The following is a 27,746-nucleotide window of genomic DNA, read 5'->3' as shown; positions in this document are numbered from 1 at the left end:
TGGACTATTACATGCATATCATTTTTGACTGCAGTAAGTACCTACATCATTCAGAGCGTCATGAGCCTGGATAGGTAGGCGGGCAGGCAGCCACACCAAAAATAGAGGTGAGGATTGACTTTTACTCACAATACATGAAAGATACCAGATTGTTAGGCCAAAAATATGGGGGACAACTTTTACACACATATACAGTACTCTAACTGTACATGCATATATACACACATATATAATGTATAATTTTTTTTAAAATAAATCGGGTTGAAGAAATGAGTTGCATACCAAATTAATATTTTGTCAAAATGTCACAAATTTTGGCTTTCACATTTTAAATATGCTCAATGTACACCTTAAAAGAAGGTTTGGAGAAGGCTTACCTAATAAATTAGAAGAAAAAAAATCCACAAAAATGCAGGTATCAGCAAGTCTGAGGGGCTTTAGTTCATTTCCCCTTGTTTGTTCATTCAAAAGCATACATTATAGTCTCTCAACCTTATCCAAATAACTTTTTGCCACAAATTGCCAGTTTATTATCAAAACCATCCTTCCAACACAAAGACAAGAACATGGAAAAAGGCAGTTTTTTTGAAAAACAACAGCATGCAACTGGTTAACTAATGTTCCGACACCAAAGACACCACCTGAACATTATGTCATAATTATTTAGGTAATAAACATTCTACTATTTAGTGAAGAATGGCATACATAATTATGGAAGATTGAAAGCAAATAATAGACCAAATTTAACATTTTTAAAAATATCAAGTTATGACCCAATATTCTGTTTCAAATGTCAGTACAGGAAGAACACGGATCTTATATAAAACAAAATGTGCCAATTAAATGACAGCATTACACAGTGCTTCAAAATAAGAGTGTTTTTTCAATGAATTGAAGACAGTAATAGGAAATAAAAATCTTCCAATGTGAAGGGAATAGCTAGATCATAAATTTCTTTGACAAATGAATTAGAAATAGCATCTTTGTTAATGTAAAGCTAATAACTCATAACACTACTTTAGATAGCCAGTACACAAATGATTTAAGTGTAGCATTCTTCCAGCTCACTGAATCCCCATGATGCTGAAACATGAATAATTATCTAACATTCAATAAGATCAGGCCAACTCTTTGTTACACACATAAGATCCCACCAGATCCCTTTGTAACACAACATTTTGTGGTTTGTCTATTCAAATAATAATTTGATTATTTTAAGTCTTCCTTCCAAAATGAATAACCGCACTTTTCCAACATCATTTTATCTGCCAACTTCTTGTCCACTCATTTAACTCATCAACAAATCTTTTTGCAGCCCACGTCCTTCCCATTACTCTTATCTTTGCATCAGCATCAAATTTGGTGTTAGTACAATTCATCCATGTAATTAACAGACTGTAAATAGTTATTGAATTGTAAATCTGAGAAACAGACCCTTTTAGACCACCTTATTTGTGTCCACCAAGAAACCCATTAATACTGAAGTCTCCAGAAAGGGTTGCCTTCAAAATGCTAGCCAAACATTTCAGCTCATTAATGCTGGTGACCTGCCAAGTTCCTCCAGCACCTTATTGTTTGTTCAGCATTCTAGCATCTGTAACTTTTGTGTTTCTCCATGTTAATCCTAATTAAGGCTTCAGCAATGATCCCCATTGCACCTTACTGCAGCTCCAGTCAGTGTCATCTAAAAATTAACCAATTCTCCTAAAACTGTTTTCCATTAGTCAGACCAACATATTACCCCCAAAGTCATATACTATTATTTTGTGCAGTAGCCTTTTATGTGGTACCACATTAAGTACCTCTAGTTTTTATATTCATTGTGGCAGCGCACATCCTCATGGCGAACCGACCCCATTTGAAGCAGGGCAGCCATGGGGAAATGCCGTCGTCTGAGGTTTCTCCCTGACTCCAGCATCCCTTCCAGCGCGCACCCTGAGCAGCAATTATGATGTCACACTGCGCCAGGTGACTGAACTCATGCTGCCCTTAAAGGGGTGCGCTGAATTTGAATAAAAACAGTTGTTAACGACCTTCGGTGTGGCAATAGTGATTTCTTTCAGCTCCTGCAAGCGCCATAGTGGTGATCCTGAAGGGCCCAGACAACTATCTGGACCCAGCGAACGATGGACGCAGCCAAGGCGAACGCAGTAGCCCTCAAACTTCACCTCCCCCCTTCGGGACCCATCGCCCATGGATGTGGCTCGGGCAGGCAGAGGCACAATTCCACCTCCGCACCACAAAATTTTACCATGTCGTGGGCGCACTGGACCAGGACATGGCAGCGAGGGTGGACGACATCATTCACCGGCCACCAGCAATGGGCAAGTATATCACCCTCAAAAACCTACTCCTGGGGAAGTTTGGCCTCTCCCCCCAGCAGCGTGTTTCTAGGCTCTTACACCTGGAAGGGTTGGGGAAATCGCAGCCCCTCAGCCCTCATGGACGAAATGCTGGCCCTAGCGGAGGATCATAAACCGTGTTTCCTCTTCTGCCAGATATTCCTTGAACAGATGCCAGAAGATATCCGGCTCCAACTGTCCGAAGAGGACTTTTCCGACCCCTTCAAGGCCGCAGCCGGGCAGATGCCCTCTGGTGTGCAAAACAGGAGAACGAGGCAGCCTCAGCCAAGTTTCCAAGCCAGGGCCCTGCCATCCGCAGGAGACCCCCAAGCACAAGCCTGAGGAAACCCAGTCAACATGGTGCTTTGATCATCAGCGCTGGGGAGTGAAAGCCCGCAAGTGCTGTCAGCCCTTCGACTTCCAGGTGAAAGGCCAGACCAACCACTGTTGATGGCTGCAACAGTTGGCCACGTGAACAGCCTCCTTTACATCACTGACAAGTCCATGGGCCACCAGTTCTTGATGGACACAGGCTGAGCTGAGCTGAGCGCCCTCCCCCCTACAGTGCTGGAAACTCACACCTGGACCCCCAATCCAACCCTGAGGGCTGCCAATAGTTCTGCAATCAAGACCTATGGCACCCGTAGGGCACAGATACAGATCGGGGATGAAAAGTTCACTTGGAGGTTCGTCCTGGCCTCGGTGGGCACCGCGCTGTTAGGGGCTGACTTCCTAAGGGCTCATGGTCTGCTGGTGGACGTGAGGGGCAGGAGGCTGCTCAATGCCCGCACCTTTCGCTCGGTGCGCCTGGGCATGGTAGACGACAGACCCAAAATTGCCACTGTAGCCACTGCCACAGACGAGTTCGCCAAGATCCTCAGCGAGTTCCCTGCCATCCTGGAGCCTCGCTTCGACGTCGCCTCCCCATGCCATGGAGTTTTCCATCACATCTCTATGAAAGGCCCCACCACCCCCCCCCACCCCACTGCACACCAGAGGTAGGCGGCTGCCACCAGAGAAGCTAAAACAGGCAAAGGAGGAATTCTCCAGGCTGCAGGAGCTGGGCATCATTCGGCGGTCGGACAGCGCTTGGGCAGCGCTACTGCACATGGTCCCGAAGTCATCAGGGGGTTGGAGGTCCTGCGGAAACTACAGACGCCATGACTCCAGACAGGAACCCGATCTCCCATATCCAGGACTTCGCGGCCAACCTCTACTATGCACGGTTCTTTTCAAAAGTCGATCTGGTGCGCGGATACCACTGATACAGTACACCCTGATGACATTGGAAAGACCGCCATTATGACCCCTTTCGGCTTGTTCGAATTCCTCCAGATGCCGTTCAGGTTGAAGAACGCGGGCCAGACGTTCCAGCGCCTCATGGATGCAGTGGGTAGGGATTTGGACTTTATCTACCTAGATGACATCCTGGTAGCCAGCCACAGCCGCAAAGAGCACAAGGCCCATCTCCATACCCTGTTCGCCCGGCTGACAGAATTCGGCCTCGCGGTCAACAAGGCCAAATACCAGTTTGGGAAACAGACATTGCAGTTCCTGGGGCACACCATCACAGCATCTGGGGCAGCTCCGGCACCGGAGAAAGTGGCAGCTGTCTAGTGTTTTCCCAAACCCTCCTCCCTCAAGGGCCTGCAGGAATTCGTGGGAATGGTAATTTTTTTTTATCAGAGATTCATCCCCAACACCGTCTGTATCATGCGTCCTCTTTTAAATGCTGATCTCAACAAAAGAGAAGACCCTGGCCTGGTCGGAGGAGGCAGACAAGGCCTTCACTGCAACAAAACAGGCCCTCGCAGAGGCAACTTTGTTGGTGTACCCGCTCCCAGAAGTGCACACAGCGCTCTCAGTCAACGCTTCTGCCACGGTGGTCAGGTGAGTACTGGAACAGTAGCTGGACGAGCAGTGGCACCCACTGGCCTTTTTTAATAAGCAGTTACGGCCGCCGGAGCTGAAATACAGTGCGTTCAACCGCAAGCTCCTGGCACTGTACCTGGCCATCCGCCACTTCTGATACTTCTTGGAGGGCAGAACTTTCACCATTTTTACCAAGCACTGGCTATGGCCAAGGACCCGTGGTCAGCCAGGCAACAGCGCCACCTGTCCTACGTATCCAAATTCACAACAGACATCCGGCACAGGGCGGGCAAGGACAATGTGGTCGTGGATGCACTCTCCCTCCTGGCCATCAGCATGTGAGCTCTTGGCCTCGACTATGCGCAACTAGCACAGGCCCAGCAGCACGACTCAAACTCAAGCTCTCCGGACCGCCATCTCAGGTCTCAGATCAAGCTACAGTGGTGGAAAAATATTGCTCCTTATACAAAACAATTTAGTTTCATCCAATAACAAATCAAATCTACAACAGGTTATAGGTTTACTCTTTATGAGAAATGATGTGTAATTTCTAATGCTGATCTTACAGCTGGGTTTGACTGAAATTCCGTGATACTGGCTTGCAAATTAAGAGTTATAAAATCTAATTCCCTATACAGAAAAGAAATCACATCCGATTCCAAAAATGCATCAAAGAAATCTTCCTGCAGTTAATTTAAAATGTTTCAACTACTCTATATTATATGCAAGGCATTGATATACTTAAATTCATGAAGCATCATCTAGAAGACAGTTTGATATTGCAAGAGATGTGTCAGCAATTTAGATTCCGCCAGAAGATGACAGGGAAAGCTTATGTAATTGCTCAAAGAAACAGGCAATTGATATACAAAGACACACCTTATCTCTTAGCTGTAGAGAATGTTGCTTATCTTAACCTAGATAGCCAGGAACTATTATCTTATGGAACTAATATTTTATTACTTACTGTGAATGCAGGAAGAAAATTCATTCATACTAGCAAGTACTTGACTGAAAGGAGGTAGCTGCACAAGGATGATATGTAAGTAGGTACCTGGAGATTACCAGCACTCACAAAATATCATCTAGTACATATGCTCAATCCCAAGCAACTTATCAATTTCATGTTAACTGACTTCATTTTCCTTCCCCAAATCTCAGATCATACATTTTTAAAGTCTATATTTTCACTTACTTAGACATTTTATAAGTTGAGCAAAATCAAGTCTCTGGTACTGTTTTCAAAGTTTTTCATCACTGGCAGTTTCTCCACACCTCATAACTGCATTTAAACAAACATTACAGTTTGTTAACCAAGTATAATGTTATATTATGATTGTCGGGATTCAACAAAATAATTTAAATCAATTTTGTTCTTTAACCTAGCATCGCCAGAGGAGTCATATGATGGAGTACTGGCCGGTAGGAGAATAACAGCCCTCTCCAGAAAGAAGAAATAAAGTGAAGAAAACGCAAAGTTCAAAACACAACAAATAAAAGATAAAGGTGTAGAGAAAAGAAAGAAAATGGCACCCAAGAAGGAAAAAGTAAAAACAACGGGAAAAAAGAAAAAATGCCGGAAGAGAAAGGAGAAGGCTTTACCTGCATGAAGAGGCAGGAAGCCGCCATGGAGAGAGGAGCCCGCTCCCTGAGGTTAGTGGCGAACCTGCAGAGTTGCGACCTCCCAACCGCGGGACTGCAAAAATGGCTCTCTGAGCCAAACAGAAGTGCAAAAACCAAAGAAAAGGAAAACACTGACGGGAGGGGGGCCCAGCTGTGGAGTGAATGTACACAGCACGACCAGCTGAGAGATGCCCAACAGCAGGGCTCTCAACTGGAAGAAGAGGAAAGCAACAGGAAAGGGAGTCATAAGAAAGGAAACCCAACAGATAACGAGCCCAGAAGAGGACCAACAACAAGCTATGCAAAAAAACACCCAATAAACTGAGTCAAGCAGCTCAACAAGAAAATCAAAAGAGACACAGATACCACCGCGAAGAACCGCCACGAAGAACCGCCACGAAGAACCGCCACGAAGAACCGCCACGAAGAACCGCCACGAAGAACCGCCACGAAGAACCGCCACGAAGAACCGCCACGAAGAACCGCCACGAAGAACCGCCACGAAGAACCGCCACGAAGAACCGCCACGAAGAACCGCCACGAAGGGTGGGGGCAACGACAACGACCAGCTCCACCACCAAGCTCTACACAGAGGAATAGAAGGTAAAATAGATGGACAGTTTATAGATTAAAATAAATTTCAAGAACAAATGAAAGCATTAAAATGGTTGACATTAGAATTTAGTGAAATGAAAAGAAAAATGAAAAGTACAGAAGAAAAAGTGAGTAGAATAGAGCTGGTCATGTCAGAAATAGAGAAAAGATTAGAAAATGGCACCCAAGAAGGAAAAATCAAAAACGGGAAATGTCTGTAGAAATGGAAGTGAATGACTGAAGAAGAAAATTGGAAGACAGTGACAAAAAAGTTAGAGTCACAAGAGTTGTTAGCTCAGAAGATGGAAATAATGGAAAACTATAGTAGGCGAAACAACATAAAGATAGTGGGCCTAAAGGAAGATGAAGAAGACACAAATATGAAAGAATTTATTAAAAAATGGATCCCAAAGGTCCTGAGAAAGTCAAAAATTCAGGAAGGAATGGAAATAGAAAGGGCACACAGAACACTAGCCCTGAAACCACAGTCACAACAAAAACCAAGATCCGTTTTAGTAGAATTTCTGAGATACACGACTAGAGAAAATATATTGGAGAAGGCAAGGAATAAAATTAGAGAAGACAAAATAAAACCATTGGCATACAAGAGTCAAAAAATATTTTTTTATCCAGACATAAGTTTTGAACTCCTAAAGAAGAGGAAGGAATTTAACAGAAAAAAAATCGATCCTATGGAAAAAAGGCTATAAATTTATGTTAAGATATTCAGCTGTGCTTAAAATATTTATCCCAGGGGAGCAAAACAGACTGTTCTCGGATCTGGAGAAAGCACGAGAATTTGCAGAACGTCTGCAGAAAGAAGGAGAGATAAAGAGATGCTACAAGAACAAAGAATGACAACAAACTACATATAAAGATGTTAAAAAATGTACAAGAACTAAAGAAGGAAAAGAAAAAGGAAGTAAGGGAGGGGGAAATGAAGAAAAGAGGGATAGCTATGTTAAATGTGAAGATAAAAGACTTTTCTGGAGGGGGTTGGATGGGAGAGAGTAACAGTCACTGCAAAATCAGATGACGCTTGCGAGCGGGTTGACAATCCGAATGGAGAGGGGAGTTGTGGTTGCCCAGCAAGGGACAAGGGGCAACTCAGAGAGCGGGGAGGGGAACACTTGGGGTTAAGGGAATTTTAGATTGGGAGTTCTTGAAGTATTTTATGTTTTAGAAGTGTTGTCATACATTGAGTTCAAAAAGGGAAAACTAAGAGATGAAAATGGGGAAAAGGGGAAAAGTGGTGGTGAGGATGCAGAAATGAGGTGTAAACAGAGTACGAGATGGCCATGTTGAATTATATGACTATAAATATTAATGGAATACATAACCAAATTAAAAGGAAGAGGCTATTAAATTTACTGAAAAAAGAAAAAGTAGATATAGCATTTGTGCAGGAAACACATCTAACTAAAGTGGAACATAATAAATTAAGGAAAGACTGGGCAGAGCACGTAATGGCAGCATCATATAACTCAAAAGCCAGAGGTATAGCTATATTAATCAATAAAAAATGTACCAGTCAAAATAGAGGAGGAAATACTAGATCCAGCAGGGAGGTATGTAATGATAAAGTGTCAGATATATTCAGAATTTGGTCAATATATATGTACCTAATGAGAGGATCAAAAGCTTATGCAAGATATTTTTTTGAAGATTGATAGGTGGGGATTTTAACCTTAATTTGGAACCAATGTTGGATAAAACTAGAAAAAAGACTAGCAAAAAGAATAAAGTGGCCAAATTTATGGTTATATCAATGCAGGAAATGCAACTTTTGGATATATGGAGGAGGCAGCACCCGAGGGAGAAGGAATACTTATATTATTCGAGTAGACATAAAACAAACTCAAGGAATGACATGTCAGCCCATATCCAAGGGAGAGTTAGGAAAACTGAATATAAAGCTAGATTGTTATCTAATCATTCACCCCTGTTATTAGCAATAGAACTGGAGGACATCCCACCAAGAACATAGATGGAGATTAAATTACATGCTACTTAAAAGACAGGAATTTAGAGAATTTATTGAACGCCAAATTAAAATGTACTTTGAAATAAATACGGAATCAGTGAAAGACAAATTTATATTATGGGATGCAATGAAAGCCTTCATTAGAGGGCAGATAATAAGTTATGAAACTAAGATGAAAAAGGACTACAATCGGGAAATAGAACAGTTGGAAAGGGAGATAGTAAGTACAGAAAAAGAACTAGCAACAAGGGATGATATAACAAAAAGAGAATTGGCAGACAAAAAAATAAAATACGAAACATTACAAAATATAAGGTGGAGAAGATCATAATGAAAACAAAGCAAAAGTATTATGAGCTGGGAGAAAAAACACAAAATATTAACCTGGCAACTTAGAACAAGCTAAAAGCTAAAGGAAAAAAGGACAAACAAATTATATATAATCCAACAGAAATTAATGAAAACTTTAAGGAATTCTATGAAAAATTATACCGAATTGAGAACGAAGGGAAAGACGACCAAATAGATGAGTTTTTAGCTAAAATTGAACTACTGAAATTGCAAGAAGAGGAGCAAAACAAATTGATAAAACCCTTTGAAATAGAGGAAATACAGGATATATTAAAAAAGCTGCCAAACAATAAAACGCCTGGAGAGGATGGACTCCCATTAGAATTCAATAAAACATTTAAAGAGTTATTAATTAATTCCTCCTCTCCTGGAAGTAATGAACCAGATAGAAGAAACACAAAACTTGTTAGATTCATGTAAAACAGCAATAATTACATGAATACCAAAGACGGGGAAAAGATCCACTAACATCATCATCATATAGACCAATATCTCTACTTAATTCAATTATATAATAACCTAGCATCGTCAATGTTTTCTCATGCTCAAGGACCTTTACGTTCGTGGCACAGTTGTACCAATAACCAGCTTCACCACCTACCTGTGACATTCTTCTTATCCAGTGCTCCATAATCCACAAGTTAAGGAGCAGGTCAGAGATTGGATATCCATCATCAAATTACCATCTTTTATATCCTTACACTTTGCCATCATCATCTACAAGGCATAGGTTTGGAGTACTCTCAACTGGTCTGAATCATAGAGCACTGTTAAGAAATTGACAGTATCCCAGACAAAGCAGACTTCATCGACATGCTATCAATTATGCTCAACAGCTGTATTCTTTACCTTCAAGCACAAAGTAGCTGCGAAGTGCACCATCTACACATCTCTCAATCATGTTTAATTCGTGACATCTATTACTGAGGACAAGAGCAGCAGTTGAAAGGAAATAATGTACAATCACTTGAAGGCTTTCCTCAGAGCTGCACACAATACTGATAATCCTCATGTCAGAGTGAGGTCCAAATCCCCTCAAAAAAATAAAAAAACTTCAAATGCAGTCTTAACATTATACAGCATGAGCATCAACGGCAGGCACACATGTACTTTGTAGTAATGAATTTCTTCCTACTGCTGTTCCCACTTACTTGGGACAGCATTGTTATGCCACACAAATATTCCCTTGACAAACACCAAGCTTCCTGAAAAAGCATTAGGTCAGCTTCCATTTGAAAAAAATGTTTGAATTCACATCAACGAATGATCAATGTTAACTTTGAAGCTTTAACTACACATACAGCATGCTCACAAATTTGGCACTTTTACACAGCTGCTGAGAAGCTGTTCCACTGGCAGTATAAAAATGTCCTGATGGAATTTATTTGCAAGTTCTATCCTGTAATTTTCCCACCAAGACACCTACACATTTTTACAGAGCGACTGCAGTATAAATTGTCTGCAGGCACTCCATAAGAAATTGGGCTAATGAATACGACGTTCACCCTCAGACAAATACTGTAACACAGGAAGCCGGTGTAAAAGTGCTTAGGAAAAGTGCTGTGTAAACGACTTCTCCAGAGGAGAGTTCGCATTTTTACAGTTTTTTTTCTTTATTTCTGTGTAAAAATCATAATTACTGAAGAATCTAACTACAATGTGACCTTGTATCACAAAATAGGCCAACACCTATGTGAATGTTTACTTGAAAGTACGCCCTGATCCTGGATAGTTACAATAATACTTAAGAATGCACAAGATGTTCACATAAAACATTTTTTTGAATATATTTAAAATCTTGCCTATAGAAAACAATCAACTATGTAGTTTTGCATGCATCTTGAATTGATGCTTAATTTGTAACAAAGGCATGAAGTCAAATTTTAAGGAATTTGGGGATTTAATGCATATACAATCAAATATACTACCTGTTGGCTTGGAAAGATGTCATTGAATCCATGAAAAGGTACAAAACAGAAGAGGGCAAATTTAACTCAAGTTCACTCAACAATTCAACGTAACACAAGTGTTCCATGACCTAACAGTATATTTTTGCTCCAGGTCACGTATTAATCAGAGCCATCAGTATTTTTGTCCAGGTGCTAAATCTTCAGAACTGTCCCCAACCACCAACCCCGCTCCCCACACACACATCTTTTTGCTGAGTATTGCAAATCTTTCAAACTTTTATCCCATTCTCCTTTGATTTTCCTTCCATCTCTTCAGGCAATTCATTTAATAAAAACTATGGCTAAATCAGGATGTTTGCCTCAGAATTGACACTGGTCTATGCACACAAACACTCCTCTACCTTGGATGTGGAGCACTACTCTTCAACCCTTCTGATTATCCAGTTTCGCAAAAAGTTCCAAATGGCAGTGAGGTCCAAAGCAGCATAATGTAGAAGCTTTGTCCCAAAACCATAGATATCGAGGCAGAACTTTGTATTTTGCAGGTTTTAACAGGTTTTAATTGTTCCTGACAATGACACTCAAAATATTCTAAAATGGTAAAAAAAATTAACAGAAAAATACTAAACATAATGAATAACTTTATAAAGATAGCTACCAATTTTCTCTATTATTCAAATCAGACAGTTCCCAGAGATTGAAAAAAAATGTGCTTTCATTCTGATTTTGAGGTGACTAAGGAGGGCAAAGTGAGAAATGCAGTCTCTTCCACAGTGGAGAAGGAAATCTGAATGCATAGGTAAATGGGTCATATGAGGTACTGTGTTCTATCTTTTACACTGGATTTTTATTTGTTCACAATGCATGGATTCAAGGTTCAATTTCACTCTGAATACTCCTACATTTTGAATGGTCATAGGCTAAAGTTCCCAGGAGTCCGTAGGTACATTTCATTTTTCTCCAAAGGTAGCTTCAAGCACATCCTTGAATCCTTTCCTCTCTCCACAGTTCCCAGAATTAGTAATTAGTGCATCAACATGTCAAAAAATTCATTGTTTTGCAGCAGTATTACAGGGGCAAATATTGCTATGAAATTACATTTAAAAATAATATATTTGTGTAAGAGAGAAAGCAAGGTAGTGTTTGTGGTTCATTATCCATTCAGAAATCTGACGGCAAAGGGAAAGATGCTGTCCTAGTGCCATTTGATGCTCACCCTCAGGCTCCAATACCACCTTCCCGATGGTAAAGGCTGCTTTCTTAATACACCACCTCTTGTAGATGTCCTTGATGGAGTGGAGACTGATGCCTGTGATGGCACTGGCTGAGTTCACAACTCTCTGTAGTTTGTCCTGTGCATTGGCAACTCCATACCAGACAATGATGCAAGTAGTCAGAATGCTCTCTACGGTACACCTGTAGAAATTTGCCAGAGCCTTTGGTGACATACAAGATCTCCTCAAACTCCTCACAAATGATAGCTGCTGGCGAGCCTTCTTCGTGATTGCATCAACATGGAGGTCACAGGACAGATCTTCAGAAATATTGACACCCAGGAACTTGAAGCTCTTACTCTTTCCACTGCTGACCCCTTGTTGAAAACTAGTTCATGTTCTTCTGATTTCCCCTTCCTGGAGTCCACAATCAGCTTGTTGGTTTTAATAATGTTGAGTGCAAGGTTGTTGTTGAGGCACCACTCAACTAGCTGATCTACCTCCTTCCAGTATGTGACCTCATTGCCAGTGCTTCTGCCTAAGACTACAATGCCATCGGCTAATTTGTGGACCGTATTTGAATTGTGCCAAGCCACACAATCATGGGTGTATAAAGAGTAGAGCACAGATTTTTAAAGTCATCCGGGCTGGATGCTTTCCTCGGATTCACTCTCCTGAAGATAGCAAGGACGTCAAAAGGTAATAATATGAATGGGAAAAGCATAACCATGTTTCAATATTTTTTAAATTAAATTTTAAATTTAGACACACAGCAAGGTAACAGACCCTTCCAGTCCACAATGTCGTGCCACGCAATTACACCACACCCCCTGGATATTTTGAAGGGTGGATGGAAACCGGAGCACCTAAAGCAAATGCACACAGACACAGAGAGAACGTACAAACTTACAGATAGCGCCGGATTCGAACCCTAGTTGCTGGCACTATAACAGCAGCTAGCTACTACGCTTTCCATGCCTCAGTTCTCATCTTAAGACTTTCTGCTTCTGCAGCTTTTTTCTTTCAATTCTACACCAGAAAGAAATCTAAAAAACCCCAATGAAGCTATCACCTTCTAACCAGTGGACAAGTCTAGTTACAAGGTACCAAACAAGTGGCAAGAATCTTTGAAAAATGCTTGGAGGATTTCAGTAATAAGAAAAGAACTGAAGATTTTAAGTAGCAAAAAGAAAAATCATATCAACATTACAAATGAATAAACTGGATTTAAACAGGCTACACACAGCTTCCTGTCCCATTACCCTTAATTACCCTACAAATATCCTCCTAGTGGACACAGAAGGTTATTATTCCATTGACAGATGCAAATAGGTCCAAATGATATTTACTGATTTGATTCTATCTGGTTGACAAACAAAATTATACACCATCATATTATGGACTATAATACACTATTGAGTAATAAATCACAAATACAAGACCATTTTCTTGTATCAGGGATTCATTATTAATATACTTGTTACATTTAAAGGAGTATAAATATATAAAAAATTAAAATATATTTTATACATACATATATTACACACACTGTAAATCTGTGTGCATCTAGCTATCTATATAGGTATCAAGTCATCCCACATTCAAATGTTGTAATATTCTATTTAAAATTTTTAAGAAAAACATTCAATTAATAAAAAATTATACATATAAAAGCATACATGTGGTATATCCACCCTCTCTCACCACCAACCCCCTCCCTTATCCACACCCCAAATTTTTATATGGGCTCCATATTTACAAAAAGAAATTATATTTATCACATAAATAAGTTATTTTTTCAAAAGTGATACAAGATCTCTTTTCAATATGCCATCTTTGCATCCCTAAATCTGTATCAAATTTCCACGTAATGGTTACACATTTCCTCACAAGAGTCAATGGCAGTTATAAAAATTCTATCTGATACATAGTTAACCTTAATTTTAAAATATACATTTTAATGTTTCCTAAAAAAATGAGATAGACAACAGACTCGCCAAGGCAAATAGCGCCTTTGGAAGACTACACAAAAGAGTCTGGAAAAACAACCAACTGAAAAACCTCACAAAGATAAGCGTATACAGAGCCGTTGTCATACCCACACTCCTGTTCGGCTCCGAATCATGGGTCCTCTACCGGCACCACCTACGGCTCCTAGAACGCTTCCACCAGCGTTGTCTCCGCTCCATACTCAACATCCATTGGAGCGCTTACATCCCTAACGTCGAAGTACTCGAGATGGCAGAGGTCGACAGCATCGAGTCCACGCTGCTGAAGATCCAGCTGCGCTGGATGGGTCACGTCTCCAGAATGGAGGACCATCGCCTTCCCAAGATCGTGTTATATGGCGAGCTCTCCACTGGCCACCGTGACAGAGGTGCACCAAAGAAAAGGTACAAGGACTGCCTAAAGAAATCTCTTGGTGCCTGCCACATTGACCACCGCCAGTGGGCTGATATCGCCTCAAACCGTGCATCTTGGCGCCTCAGTTTGGCGGGCAGCAACCTCCTTTGAAGAAGACCGCAGAGCCTACCTCACTGACAAAAGGCAAAGGAGGAAAAACCCAACACCCAACCCCAACCCACCAATTTTCCCCTGCAACCGCTGCAATCGTGTCTGCCTGTCCCGCATCGGACTTGTCAGCCACAAACGAGCCTGCAGCTGACGTGGACTTTTTACCCCCTCCATAAATCTTCGTCCGCGAAGCCAAGCCAAAGAAAAAAATTAACATTGAAGCTAATGAAAATTTAACCTTTAACACTTTTTCTAAAAATAATTTAATTTGTATCTATAGAATAGATTGTGTGATAGGTGAGAAAGGTAAGATTTCTCATAAAACACCATTATAATCAAAATAAACTTTTTCCTTTTTCTATGAATAATCAGTTTTTAAAGATATGGAGTCAAATGGGGATTAAAACAATAGAAGATCGTTTTGAAGCTGGTAATTTTATTTCTTTTCAAAGAAATAAAGAGAAATATAATGGTTCTCATAATATTTTTTTGGTTATTATCAAATTAAAGCTTTTTTTAAATTGATGAATTAGGTCAAAGTTTAAGATTACCTAGACAATCAAGAGTTAGAAATTTTCCTTACAAAAGGGGGTGTTAATAAATTTATTTCAGAAATGTATAAATTATTTCAAAGAAAAATGCCAGAATTGGATATACTTAAATCAAGATTAAAGTGGCAGAATAGTGGATCAAGATGATTGGAGAGAGGGAAGGGAGGGGGGGGGGGGGGAGAAGGAGAGAAAATGCCACTGCATATATTCAAGAGGGAAATGTTTGTGTGTATTTTGATTAATATGGTTCATAGTGTGAAAAATTTTAAAAATTTTAAAAATGATTGGAGAGTTATATGTAAGGATAATATGACTAAAATTATTAATGTAAGATATAAATTAGTACAACTTTTTACATCAGCTATATTCAACACCTCAAAGTTTAAAAAGATTTAATTTGATTTCTTCAGATTTATGTTTTAGAGGTCATAAAGAAATAGGGTTTTTTCCATTCAACTTGGCAGTGTGTTAAAGTTAGGTCTTATTGGATACAAATTATTTTCCACATTCAGATGTTTGAGTCCAATGCCTCCAAAATGCACAGAAGTTGGTCAGAAAAGTATACATTTAAAAAAAGCAGCATTACCTCAAATATCTAGGCCTCAGGCCTAGTATTCAGGATGACTGGACAAAAGTTGAAATCTGACCACAGTGCACAATAGTACAAGCAAAGAGGATGAGGATCACAGCTTTCAAGGAGCACAATGTACTCTCCAACAGAAGGGCAGAACACCTAACAAGAAGCCACATTCTCCCTTGACCTTTTCAATCACTATTGCTGAGCAATTTTTGACTTGGCTTCAATTTTACCACATTCTTGGATCTGAAATTCCAGTGTGTAGCTAGGAAAATATCAAATCTCCATTCAGAAGTTTGAAGAGACTGGCTGCACAAAGTGAACTTTGGAAGATCCACATTTCTCCATTCTGGAATTTATCTTATATTACGTAGGGAAAATTTTGCTCTGCCTAGTTTCCGAACCTCCAAATCGTAAATTACAGTGAGGGAAAAAAAAGTCAAGTTGCCAAGATCTCTCAATTTCTATATTTAATTCATAGTTATTGGTAACTTTTAAATCAAAATTCACAGAACCCCATCATTCATTTGGATATTTCCAAATCAAAGGCTTGTATCTTAGTGGTAACAATACATTTCTTTAGCACATTGAAAAGGATAGGTACAACTCCCAAACTCCACATGTCCAAAACAAACCATTATTTCCTGCTTTCCACAAGTTGGACGTCAGCTGAAATAGTTTATTTTAATTTAGACATTCAACTCAATAACAGGCCATTTCGGCCCACGAGTCTGTGCCATCCAATTTACACCCCATTAACCAATAACCCAGGTAACTTTTTGAATGATGAGAGGAAACCGGAGCCCCCAGAGAAAACCCACACAGACATAGGGAGGCTTACAGACCTGGATTTGAACCTGATTGCTGGCAACATAGAATCCTTGTGCTTACCGCTATGCCAAAGTTTGAAATGACGTTACATCATTTGGTTTTAAAAAAAACCAGGTCAGAACAAAATATCTGCAGTTTTAAGAGATCAGCACGCAGTTAACCTGCATGGCAATTATCACAAAATACACAAATACAGGTGACAACACAGGTCAATCCAATCCTTTCCCTACTCTCCATCCATAGACTTTCATATGTTGTATGTATGGAAATTATATCACCCTTCCTATTCAACATGCAGCTATTTAAGACCAAGCACAAATCAGGTTCGGATCATCAAAACAAATACTATGCAGGAGCCCATTGCTGATAGCAGTGACATAGCAATTATAGTATATAGAAGTGAAACCATTATACAATATTATTGAATGGAAAAAAGGAAAAAAATAACCTGCCATCTGAAAATAAGGCTGGTTTGCAGTTCAAACCATACACAATGTAAAAAGAATTGATACTGCATCAGTAGATCACAGAAAAAAATCATGGTAATTTCTCTTAGCTAATTATTAATTATCAAATTTTAAAGAACGAAGGCAGTCATTCGAAAGAGCAGTTTCAAATATTCTTGGATTTTTCTCTTAACAGGAAAAGGACCCAAACACAGCTGCCACTACCCTCAACTGTTCACATCAGGTTGGTTTTTTTTCTTATAATTGTTTTGGATAGACCCTCATCAGTAATATTAACTAATTGACAACATTCAAAAAGTTCAGTTTCAAGTTTAAATTTAAATGCTGTAAACAGCACAGTAACAGGGCTTTTCAGACCACAAGCTCATGCTGCCCAATTAACCTACAGCCCTGGGAAAAACCCACAGACACAGAGAGAAAATACAAGCTCCTTTCAGACACCGTGGGTTTGAACCCATCACGATCGCTGGCTCTGTAACAGAGTTGGGCTAACCACTACGCCAAGCGTGCCACCCTTGAATGGCGCAATGACAATAATTAAGCACGTCCTACAGATATCTGCACAAGGCTTAAAGTATGTTGCTACAATAACAATAGAAATATAATTTAAACACAAAATGTATCAAGAAATTTTCCGATTTCGAAGGCTGGTCATTCCAACATTCATTTAAAATGTTATTGAAAAGCTCAGTTTAAAAACATCAGAGATTACATTAAAAACAAGATGGTATGCCACATCTGGTCCAAAATTGGGCAAGTTACAAGAAAAATGTCAGAATCTCAAAATGACAGTCATATTCAAAAAAAATTGCATCTTTCAATTAACACAAGACATTCAGTAAACTCTGCACAATGATACAACAGATTGCACATCATTGATTCCAGAGATCAGGTGTAAACAAGTTACTTCTTTCTGCTGATTAATCCTACAGTCTAAACACGGCATCAATATGCATCACTGTGAAAAACTTGGTATCACGGTCACTGATATCATGAGCAGTGCAATGAAAGTTGTTACAAGTGATACACAAGCAGCAATGACCATTATCAGCAACAGATTCTTTATTTTATGAGCATTACCACTGCCAAGTTCTCTATCACTTCAAAGGTCAACATTTATGGACCAACCACAAAAAACGTGGTCACAAAAGCAATCTCCAAACCAGATTTCTACAGCTTCTGCATTATCTAATCATTTGGAATAGACTTATCTCAGCATCCCTGGCAATGAGTTACACAGCTTTTGCCTGACATGTCAGCAAGTCTAGAGTGCAGCTTCAATAAGCATTGAGCTAAACGTTATCCAGTGTAAAACTTGCTTGCTCGACACCTTATCATTAAATGTTCCTACTCTACCTGCAATGGCTACAGTGCAGAAAAAAAATAAGTAATTAGCTTTGACTCTCAAAAAGTCATATTATTTTAGGACTGCTAGATTGATGAGTTAGAAACCATCATCTGATGGGCATTGTCTATGAATCTAGAATACAATCTTGCTAGAAATGGAGGGATGCATGGGATATGCATATCCATTCTGAAAGCTATTTTTAAAAAGCTGGACTATGTGGTGGTTATTTTTGCTCCAAACATGAAACACTTATGAAATCTTGCTGGAAAGACACCAGAAACACCACCCATCCCATTGCTTAAAATCATCTAAACTTTTAATTATGAACTCAGTGCATAACTGGTGTACCATATGTTCATGCCTCCAAATGAACACAAGTTGATCGCTTAATCTCAAATGTGAGAGTGTGAACATGGGAAAGGGCAGGGTTTGGTGGAAGGTTGGAAACAAAGGAGGTGAAAGGCGTAGAAGAGGTTAGCCAATTCCCAACACTCAAGGGGAGGGGAATAAAAGCTGAGGGCAACTCACCCTGGGATGCTCTTGCACACCTCCTAGCAACTGGTTAGAGCAGCTTTGGCAGAGGCCTGGGAGCAGGTCGCCTGCCCGCCCTCTCGGCAGGGGGGTGGTGCAGGGAGACCTAAAGAGGGGGGAAGAAAAATAAATTTTTAAAATGTGGAGGAGAAATGTAATCTCCAGTCCAATCATCTCATCCAATTGCATAGCAAACTAAACTCTCTTTTGTTCCAATGAACCTTTCAATTCCAAAGCTAGTTACATTCTGAGAACCCAACAAAACCAAACATACATTTTTCAACTCGCCTTTTCCCTTCTAAGCATATCCAGGATTGCAAGTGCCAGACATGATCTGGAAACTTGACAATTCGCCAAAGCAGCGAATGTCCAAAGTATACTAACAATAGTCCGGATCTTGATCCCAAAACCATTTACAATGGATCCAACGAGTGATCAACAAGATACCTATATGACTCTGCCCATTGCCACTCATGCTTAAATAAGATTAGTTCCAAATGATTGAATTAAATGGATGTGGAATATCCTGGCCTGCAAAGCCCTTCACCTATTCCCTTTAGTGAACTTCCATTAGATTAGAAACAATCACTTGGAAATCACTTTATTTGCCCATATAAAAAGGAAGAAGAGGATAAAGTGAGGGTTTGGACTACGAAAAAGCTGGGATCTGCAAATGCTGCTGGAGGTAACAGAGGACATATTTGCTCAATATTCAGCATCAGTAATGGGCAAAGTATTACAGCATAATATAAATGAGATAGAAAGCCGTGCATCACATTAAAATTAATCAGAATGGATTTAAGGGAAGGTTGTGTCTGACAACCTTCAAAATATTTTTAAAAAGCAAGCTTCATTGAGGAGAATCAGCTCCACAACAGAAGACAAACTCCACAAGTTACATTTTAGATGCTAGGTATGATTTGGCATATTTTTGCTATTTTTGTGGCAGCTGCCCACTCTCTTAAGACTTGCAGGAGATCACCAGTTGCTTTTCCAGTGTTGCAAAGAGCGAAAAATTGACAATCAGCCTGAAAAAGAAGTTTTATATCAACTGGCCCCTGGCTGAAGCTTCAAAGAATCAACTGTCCTCATTGATGACACTCATCTCAATGCTGCCTGCTGCCAATAAGTTTTCCTACCTGGCCAGCACAATAACATGCTCAGCTTCTCTAGATGCAGAGATTAAGTCAAGAACCAGAAAGGTCTGCTTTGCCTTTGGTCAGCTGAAAAATCAAATTTGCTCACAGAATATCAAGTTGGCCACCAAGTGCAAGGTGTACATGCCAGTTGTCATATCAACCTTGCTATATGGATTTGAGACATGGTGCCCATATAAGAGTTACTTGCGTCAGCTTGACCAACTGCAGCGTCACCTGTGCTCTCTGATGAAAATCACCTGTATCCAATATCGAGGACCTTTCTCGAGCCAAAATGCCAGAAGTTTCAACCTTGGTGGTGTCAGCCCATCTGTGCTGGGCAGAACTTGTTGTCAGAATGCCTGAAGAAAGACTACCCAAGGACACCTTATATGGCCAACTGTACAGTGGTATCCAAAAACAAGGAGGTCACCGACTACAGTACAAGGATGTTCTGCACAGGACCCTCAAGAAAGCTGACATTGACTCATCAACTTAGGAGGATCCGGCTTAGGATCGCTCACAGTGGAGGGATGCCATCAGAAAAGGTGGACACTGCTGAGAACAAGCTCAAAGAGGCAACAGAGGAAAGGCACAGGAAGTGCCACAACAAAGCCCTGCCCCGATGCTCCTCCAGGCCTCATCTGCCAAGCATGTGGCAAGCAGGGCCTGTCAAGGATAGGTCTGTACGGCCACTCCAGATGCACATTTCAAACCCCACAATCAGATTGAAAGGAACCATTATCCTATGGGATGAATAGCCATAATGTAGTTAACAATAATTTTAAAATTAATGTCAAAGGCATACATTTTGGACAATATATACAGAAAAGACCTGTAACTGAAAAAAACCCTGTAAAACAATGGAATTACCAAAAAGTAGCAAGTGCAATTTAGCTTAGAAAAGATTTATTTGAATTGAGCAAACAAAACAAATGATAATTCCAGCATCTACAGCTTTTTTTTAGTTTATTTCACAAATGGTAGATTACTAATAAAAAGCAATGGGACCCAAAAGCTGGTCAAGAGATCTCAGAAGGTATGGAGGACAAGTAGATAACACGATTCAAGATTCAATTTTTTGTCAGACTAATAAAACAAAGTTGTATTACATGAAATTCCTTTTTGCTTGTTGAAAGGCAGACTGATTCACCACTGGCAGGAAATGCCCAAGCGCCTCTTACAGTCAAACTTACAGTCAGTCAGAGAGGAGAGATAATGTATATGCAATATTTTCTTTTATTGATCAAGGTACAGAACAGAAGAACAGGTACATAGCTCATGCTGATAGTAAAAGTCAGTTCACATCATCACCTTACAGGAAGAATCCAACAGCAGCAGAGATGATAGTGGTATTTAAACATCACCAGATGAAGTATTGTAATGGAGGCATAATGCTGATAGAAGTTAATTTCTTAAAATAATGGAGCTGAGAGGAGTTTTAATTGAGATGTGTAAGCTTTTAACGTGGCAAGTCTAGTGAACAGGAGTGACCTTCTGAACAGAGACTCCATAACAAGGGGGACATAGAATTTAAAGGAAGAGGAGAAAGCAGCTGATATTTTTTCCTCACTTCCTGAAAGGATGGAGGTGGCAGAAATGGATGACCATTTGATTCCATGACCTGCAAAAACTGGCATATACCTGAATTCACCTGAAATCAACAAATATGATTAATTTTAAAAGTAGATAAGGGAAAACTTTGCCACCAATAGTTCCTAGTTGGCTACAATGCGTAACCCTGGTTAGGATAGGAGAAGACATGTGCCCTGCAGCTGAGAGAATACTTGGCCAAGCTTGGAACCCCCACAACCAATTTTGTTTTTAATGCATGAATAAAATTATAAAAACATATTGCATGCCAAAAGAGGACTAGGTTTGCTTGACACGCACATCAAATAATCTACCAAAATTTGTGGTGAAGCATTACATACAAATCTTTGGGCATGTTCCAAAATCCTAAATAGTATGCAAGCAAGTGTCAATACAAAACCAATACGTTAGTGATTAAAAGGGAACATTTAATAATGCGCCTGCAAAAATATCCTGACCACCTGAAGTTTTAATTTATTTTACGATGCCATTTTAAAAACAAAATATTGATAATTCAGCTTCATGTGAACAATTATCTTTCAAATTTAAATTACCCAAGCATCATTTCTTTAGATACTTACAGATTGGGAGTTTGTGAATTCACTATTGTTGAGACTTCCTCAGGTCCTTTCTATAAATACGATATGGATGATTTATAATTTTATATCAAGTCAAAAAAGGCTGATATTCAGTATATAGGAATTACTATTAAAAGTCTTGGGATAACTCCCTAGATAAGATTTAAAAATTATAGGAGCAAGATTTTCAGCTTTCATTCTCGGATACAACATAGGATTCTATCATAAATTTGGTAAATTCCTCCTCTTTATGTGGCCATCATTTGCTTTTACAATTTAAGGTAGTACATTGAGCTTACTTTTCTAAAGTTCAATTGACTAAATTTTATCCTAATATTTCTTCGAATTGTGAAGAACGCAAGACTGAAGAAGGTACTATATTACACAAGTTTTGGTCTCATTCATTCTAAATTTTGGGAAGATGTCTAGTACCTTATCTTTAGTTCTTAATGTAAATCTAATACCTAATCCTTTAATTGCTCTTTTTGGATCAACTAAGGTAATGATTTGAAATTAACTGTGTCTCAATCCATGGAGTCTCTTTTGCTTCCCTTATTGCTAGATGATTAATATTGATGACATGGAAAGATTCTGTCCCTCCTACTCATTCATATTCAATGGCTATATGACATGGCATATCCAACTTTCGACTGTGGGTTTTTTAAAAAATGGAAATGAATTTGTATGTATTACCAAATAACCGGAAGGGAATTTGTGGTATAGTATTAATTCACTTTATTAATTTAATTTACTATCTTTTTCAATTAGTCACATGTTATAAGTGATTAAATGATTACTTGATTTCCATTTTGTTTAATTGTTTTTGTAACAGCTTTTCTTATTGGTCTTTTTTAATGTATATTTTCTTTTCCACATTACCACTTTATCTCTAGATAAATATGGCATCTACTTTTTGTATTATTGCAAAATGTAATAAAAAATATTGAAACAGGAGACAAAGTAAGACAATGGCAAGCTTCAGAGAAAATGATAAAATTGTAATCCAGAATCAACAACATCACAGTGAATATTCAATTAATTTTTAAAGCACATTTTGTACATTTATTACAATATCTAGTAGATCGTGTTCATCAGGCTCAAATCTGGAATAACAGATGCAAATTTGGACTTAAAAATTAAAGCCTTCCAACAGGCGAAACAAAATTGCAAACAGTTTCCACAAACAGTCCGGGGTAACTTCAAAATGTAATTCACACTCACTTGAAAGGTTGCTTACCGCAGCCGTACTGCACTGAAATTGGATTAGAAATAGTGGGGGTTGGGAGAAGGACACACTTCAATCTAAATGCGCTGAAATCAGCATATTTGTCCATGAACAGTTCTTCCCCTCGAAATCAAACTCGTGCGGCAACGACAGTTACGAGAACACGGATTTGAGAAAATAATTCACAATCTACTAATCCAAATATGCAATTACAAAATCTGGTGCACATTCAATGAAAACACGTCTTTTTCTTGCGGTAGAATTACGTGCCCTACCTAGTGAGTGGAAAAGACCATTTCCACCCTGGACTTACAAAATTAAACAGATTGGTTGACATTCGACTGCATGGCATGGCGGGGAGAGGAGTGGGGGCAGGAAGGGCTGAATACTCCTGCCGAACTAAAAATAAATCTGCTTTAATCCCCGGGAATAGATTTGCAGTGGCCGACAACATCCTTCCTTGGTAACAACTGTCCAATAGCACTAACAACAATGCAGAGAAAAATACGGCATGATTTAAATCCAGTTCGTGTAAAATTCTTTGAAATCAATCTAACTGATCCACTGAGATAAAAGCTGAAAGACAAGGCTCGACCACACGGGACGAACCCACGTATTTGCGGAGATTGAAAACTGTACTTATTTTAAAGAGACACGTGGCCGACAAAACAAACCCAATTATCTACTACACGCCATTCCACAAGGTCAACAGTCCACGCGACTTTCAATCGGCCCGTCAGAGATCCAAAAACGGTGGATAAATGAGAACTTCAAAACATCCTTACTTTGACAAAGAACGTTCGCAGTCAACAATCAATAATCGTAATCGCCTCTTGGCTGTCACCTTGCAGCTTTCAAATGAACCCACTGCCAGATTTGCAATCGATTTCGTGCACAAACCTGTCTCCTGACTGCTGACGCTCACACTGTTCGCGGGGATCATGTTGTTCTTCGTCCAAGGGTTGACTTTAGGAGGGGGCGCTTCGGTGAACTTCTGCAATGGATAGGCCGACTCCCTCGGATTTTGATCGTTTCCTTTATTCTCTTTCTCGGCGTCGGGGCCAACTTCCAAGGAGCCGCTTTGCTCTGCAGGACGCTCTCGGTCTCCGGGCTGTGGCACCAAACCGGGCAGCAGGCCGCTGTCGGATTCCTCGCCGCCTCCTCCTCCCGAGCGATCGCGGGCCGCCGGTACTTCTCGAGAGCCGCCGCCCGGCTGCGCATCGCGATCGGTGGACTGAAGCACTAGCGTCTCAACGTCGGTGGCCATCGTGCACCGAGCGGCTGGACCGATATCAAGTTGGCGGCTTGGCCTCTTTTTGTTTTAAATCCTCGCAAACAATTTCTTTCAAAGGATGTGCTGCCAGAATTAAAAGATAAGAGAGGATAATTAAATAAAAAATGGGGGCGCTGCTCCATTTCTTTTTTATAAATCACATGACGAGAGTTAAAATACAGTAAGCGCCTCCCCAAACCCCAGGGGTAAACGAGTCATTGAAAAAAAATCGTGTTTTTAAGTAGGTGGAAAGGACAGGATCTGGGCAATCCGATGCAGCAACAGCTGGTCCAAGGTTAGAAGTATGTTGCAGCGGGGAGGGTGGTGCAGAGGGTAGGAATTCAGTTAACAGGCACGTTCTCCAGACGATTCCATGACCGGCCCGCTCATCTCCCATGAGGAAGGCTGAATGAGAGCGAATCGGGGCTTTGCAGGAGCCGGTCGGCGCGCGGCCGCCAGGGCTCGGCAACCACGTGCGAGCACACACTGACGTGGCCGCCGCTCGCTCGCTGCTCCCGGGAGCGCTCCGCCGGGCCCCACCGCCCCAAACTCATTGTTACGAAACACAGCAGTTACTGTGGAAACTGGCCTTGTTTATTGCTTCCCCCCCCTTTTTTTTTTACTCTCTCTAACCTGGGCCGGGTGATATTTTTATTGTCTCTCTTCAATCCATTTTAAAACATGTAATAGAGGCGAGGGTTCCATCCGGCCAGATGGGGGGGAAGACAGCAGTTTCAATGCCATCCACCGGCCCATCAATATGGAGAGCACCATCCTCCCCACCTCGCATTGCCCTTCCTTACCGCCGGCTGCGAAGCCGGCTTCGTTCTCAAGAAAACCGCCCGGGGTTGGGTGGTTTTAAAAAAAACAAGGTCAAACATCTCACCGGGGTTGCTCGTCAACCAAACAGCGTGCCTCCCGCCCGCAGGGAAAATTTAACTTGGAAAGAACAAATTAAAATAAAACACAAGGGCAAAGGCGACACCAACGCAATATGGTGGACTGAAGGACGAATCGCTCCCCCCTTCCAACCCCAACGCACCGGTACGGCAACAAACGTGGTTCCACGCCAACCGCGGCTCCTGGTTTTGAATCACGGCCTCAGGATGAGCCTCCACGCTGTCGACTAACACCCCTTACGGTACTCGCCAGATCGTTGCCCGCTTCCATGGGCTCAAGTTAAAGGCATGCTTTCCCTCGCCATGTTCGTCGACAGTTTGGTCACGGCACCTGCGCATGCGTACGACTTGCTGGGTGCGTTTTTTTTCCTCTCTCCTCGCTTTTCCCCGTCCCATGTGCTCGGGAGGGTGGTAGGAGGGGAAAGGACGGAACGGGGAAGGTGGTTTGCGTCACGCATGCGCGTCTGTCCTTGCCGCGTCGGCGCCGCTTTGCTGATTAACACACCGCCGGACGTGCGTGTCCATCCCCTAGCGTCACCCACGTCAGTTATCATCGTGAATACCGGAAAGAGAAATCTTACTCTTGAGAACTGCTCTGTCATAATTTTTTGATTGAGATACAAACGGAAAGAAACATTCAGCAGAGTTACATTTAAACCTAAAATGCCTCGTTTCTCGACGCAAATGCTGTCTAACTCACCAGCATTTTTTTGAAATCCTTGCTTTTAAAAGGTAAATAGCACCAGACTTTTTTTTGAAAGCCATATTCATCTGGTGAGGCATTCTCCTTGTGTGGACATGTTCCAGTTCTTTTCGATTGGAAATATCGAATCTTAATTAGGAAACAAATTCGAAAGTAAGTATTTCTTTCCACTAGATGGAAAGAGTACCTGACTGGTAACACTTATCCTCGGCCTGGAATTTCCAGTACATTCTAAGGTGATATTAAATCCAGGGGAATGCACAACTTGAGAGCAAAGTGACCAAGCTGGGAAATGTGTAATAAATGATATCTGAAAGCAGCTCATTGCTAGTTATTAGAACATAAGAAATAACGTAAATTGAAAAAGCTACAAACAACAGAGGCTAGAAATCTGAAATAAAACAAAAAAGAAAGAAAGAAGTAACTGGAGAGAGAAATTGAGCTCTCAGGATACGTGCAGCATATGTGGAAATAAACAGTTAATGTTTCAGATCCGACTCTTCGACATAAGAGAAAACAAGTAAGCTTTCAGTAGAAGGCAGAACAAAGGTAATATTTCTGATGAAATGAGTAAATATGGCAATTAGAAGTAGATCTTGGTTTGTCATTTGCTGCTAATAGCAGGACTGTGGTAAACAAGTTGAAAGGGAAAAGCTGAGCCAAAAGCAAAAAAAAAAGAATGATTTGCCATTGAATACAGGTCACAATATGCCCAGATGGGAGATGAGGTGTTGTTTCTCAATCTTGGGCCTTATTCTTTGGCTTGGCTTCGCGGACGAAGATTTATGGAGGGGTATGTCTACGTCTGCTGCAGGCTCGTTGGTGACTGACGTCCGATGCGGGACAGGCAGGCACGGTTGCAAGGGAAAATTAGTGGGTTGGGTGTTGAGTTTTTTCTCCTTTGTCTTTTGTCAGTGAGGTGGGCTCTGCAGTCTTCTTCAAAGGAGGTTGCTGCCCGCCAAACTGAGGCGCCAAGATGCACGGTTTGAGGCGATATCAGCCCACTGGCGGTGGTCAATGTGGCAGGCACCAAGAGATTTCTTTAAGCAGTCCTTGTACCTCTTCTTTGGTGCACCTCTGTCTCGGTGGCCAGTAGAGAGCTCGCCATATAACATGATCTTGGGAAGGTGATGGTCCTCCATTCTGGAGACGTGACCCACCCAGCGCAGTTGGGTCTTCAGCAGCATGGATTCGATGCTTGTGGACTCTGCCAGGTCGAGTACTTCGATGTTGGTGATGAAGTCATTCCAATGAATGTTGAGGATGGAGCGGAGACAGTGCTGATGGAAGCGTTCTAGGAACCGTAGGTGATGCCGGTAGAGGACCCATGATTCGGAACCGAACAGGTGTGTGGGTATGACAACGGCTCTGTATACGCTGATCTTTGTGTGTTTCTTCAGGTGGTTGTTTTTCCAGAATCTTTTGTGTAGTCTTCCAAAGGCGCTATTTACCTTGGCGAGTCTGTTGTCTATCTCTTTGTCGACCCTTGCATCAGATGAAATGGTGCAGCCGAGGTAGGTAAACTGGCTGACCGTTTTGAGTTCTGTGTGCCCCCGATGGAGATGTGGGGGGGCTGGTGGTCATGGTGGGGAGCTGGCTGATGGAGGACCTCATTTTTCTTCAGGCTGAC

General features: G+C 40.9%; 1 protein-coding gene across 11 annotated transcripts in view; it reads right to left on the bottom strand.

Annotated features, from left to right (window-relative positions):
* LOC138757621 (la-related protein 1B-like) overlaps positions 1 to 25,851 on the bottom strand; it is a 93,622-nt gene extending 67,771 nt beyond the window's left edge. For 2 of the 11 annotated variants that reach the window (XM_069925259.1, XM_069925260.1), the window contains exons 1-2: positions 25,557 to 25,851; positions 24,142 to 24,598 (exon numbers count right to left, since the gene is read on the bottom strand). In XM_069925259.1, coding sequence (XP_069781360.1) covers positions 24,142 to 24,508 — 367 coding nt within the window. In that variant the 5' untranslated portion in view covers positions 24,509 to 24,598; positions 25,557 to 25,851. Of the gene's footprint in view, positions 1 to 377; positions 586 to 1,802; positions 1,893 to 18,706; positions 18,816 to 24,141; positions 25,009 to 25,400; positions 25,491 to 25,556 lie in introns of those variants that run through there. The other 9 variants (XM_069925256.1, XM_069925266.1, XM_069925261.1 and 6 more) reach the window with 9 other exon arrangements.
* Positions 25,852 to 27,746: the final 1,895 nt, after the last annotated feature.

This window comes from Narcine bancroftii, chromosome 3, assembly GCF_036971445.1.
Source record: "Narcine bancroftii isolate sNarBan1 chromosome 3, sNarBan1.hap1, whole genome shotgun sequence".
Taxonomy (NCBI): Eukaryota; Metazoa; Chordata; class Chondrichthyes; order Torpediniformes; family Narcinidae; genus Narcine; species Narcine bancroftii.
This window is presented reverse-complemented; position numbering and strand designations above follow the sequence as displayed.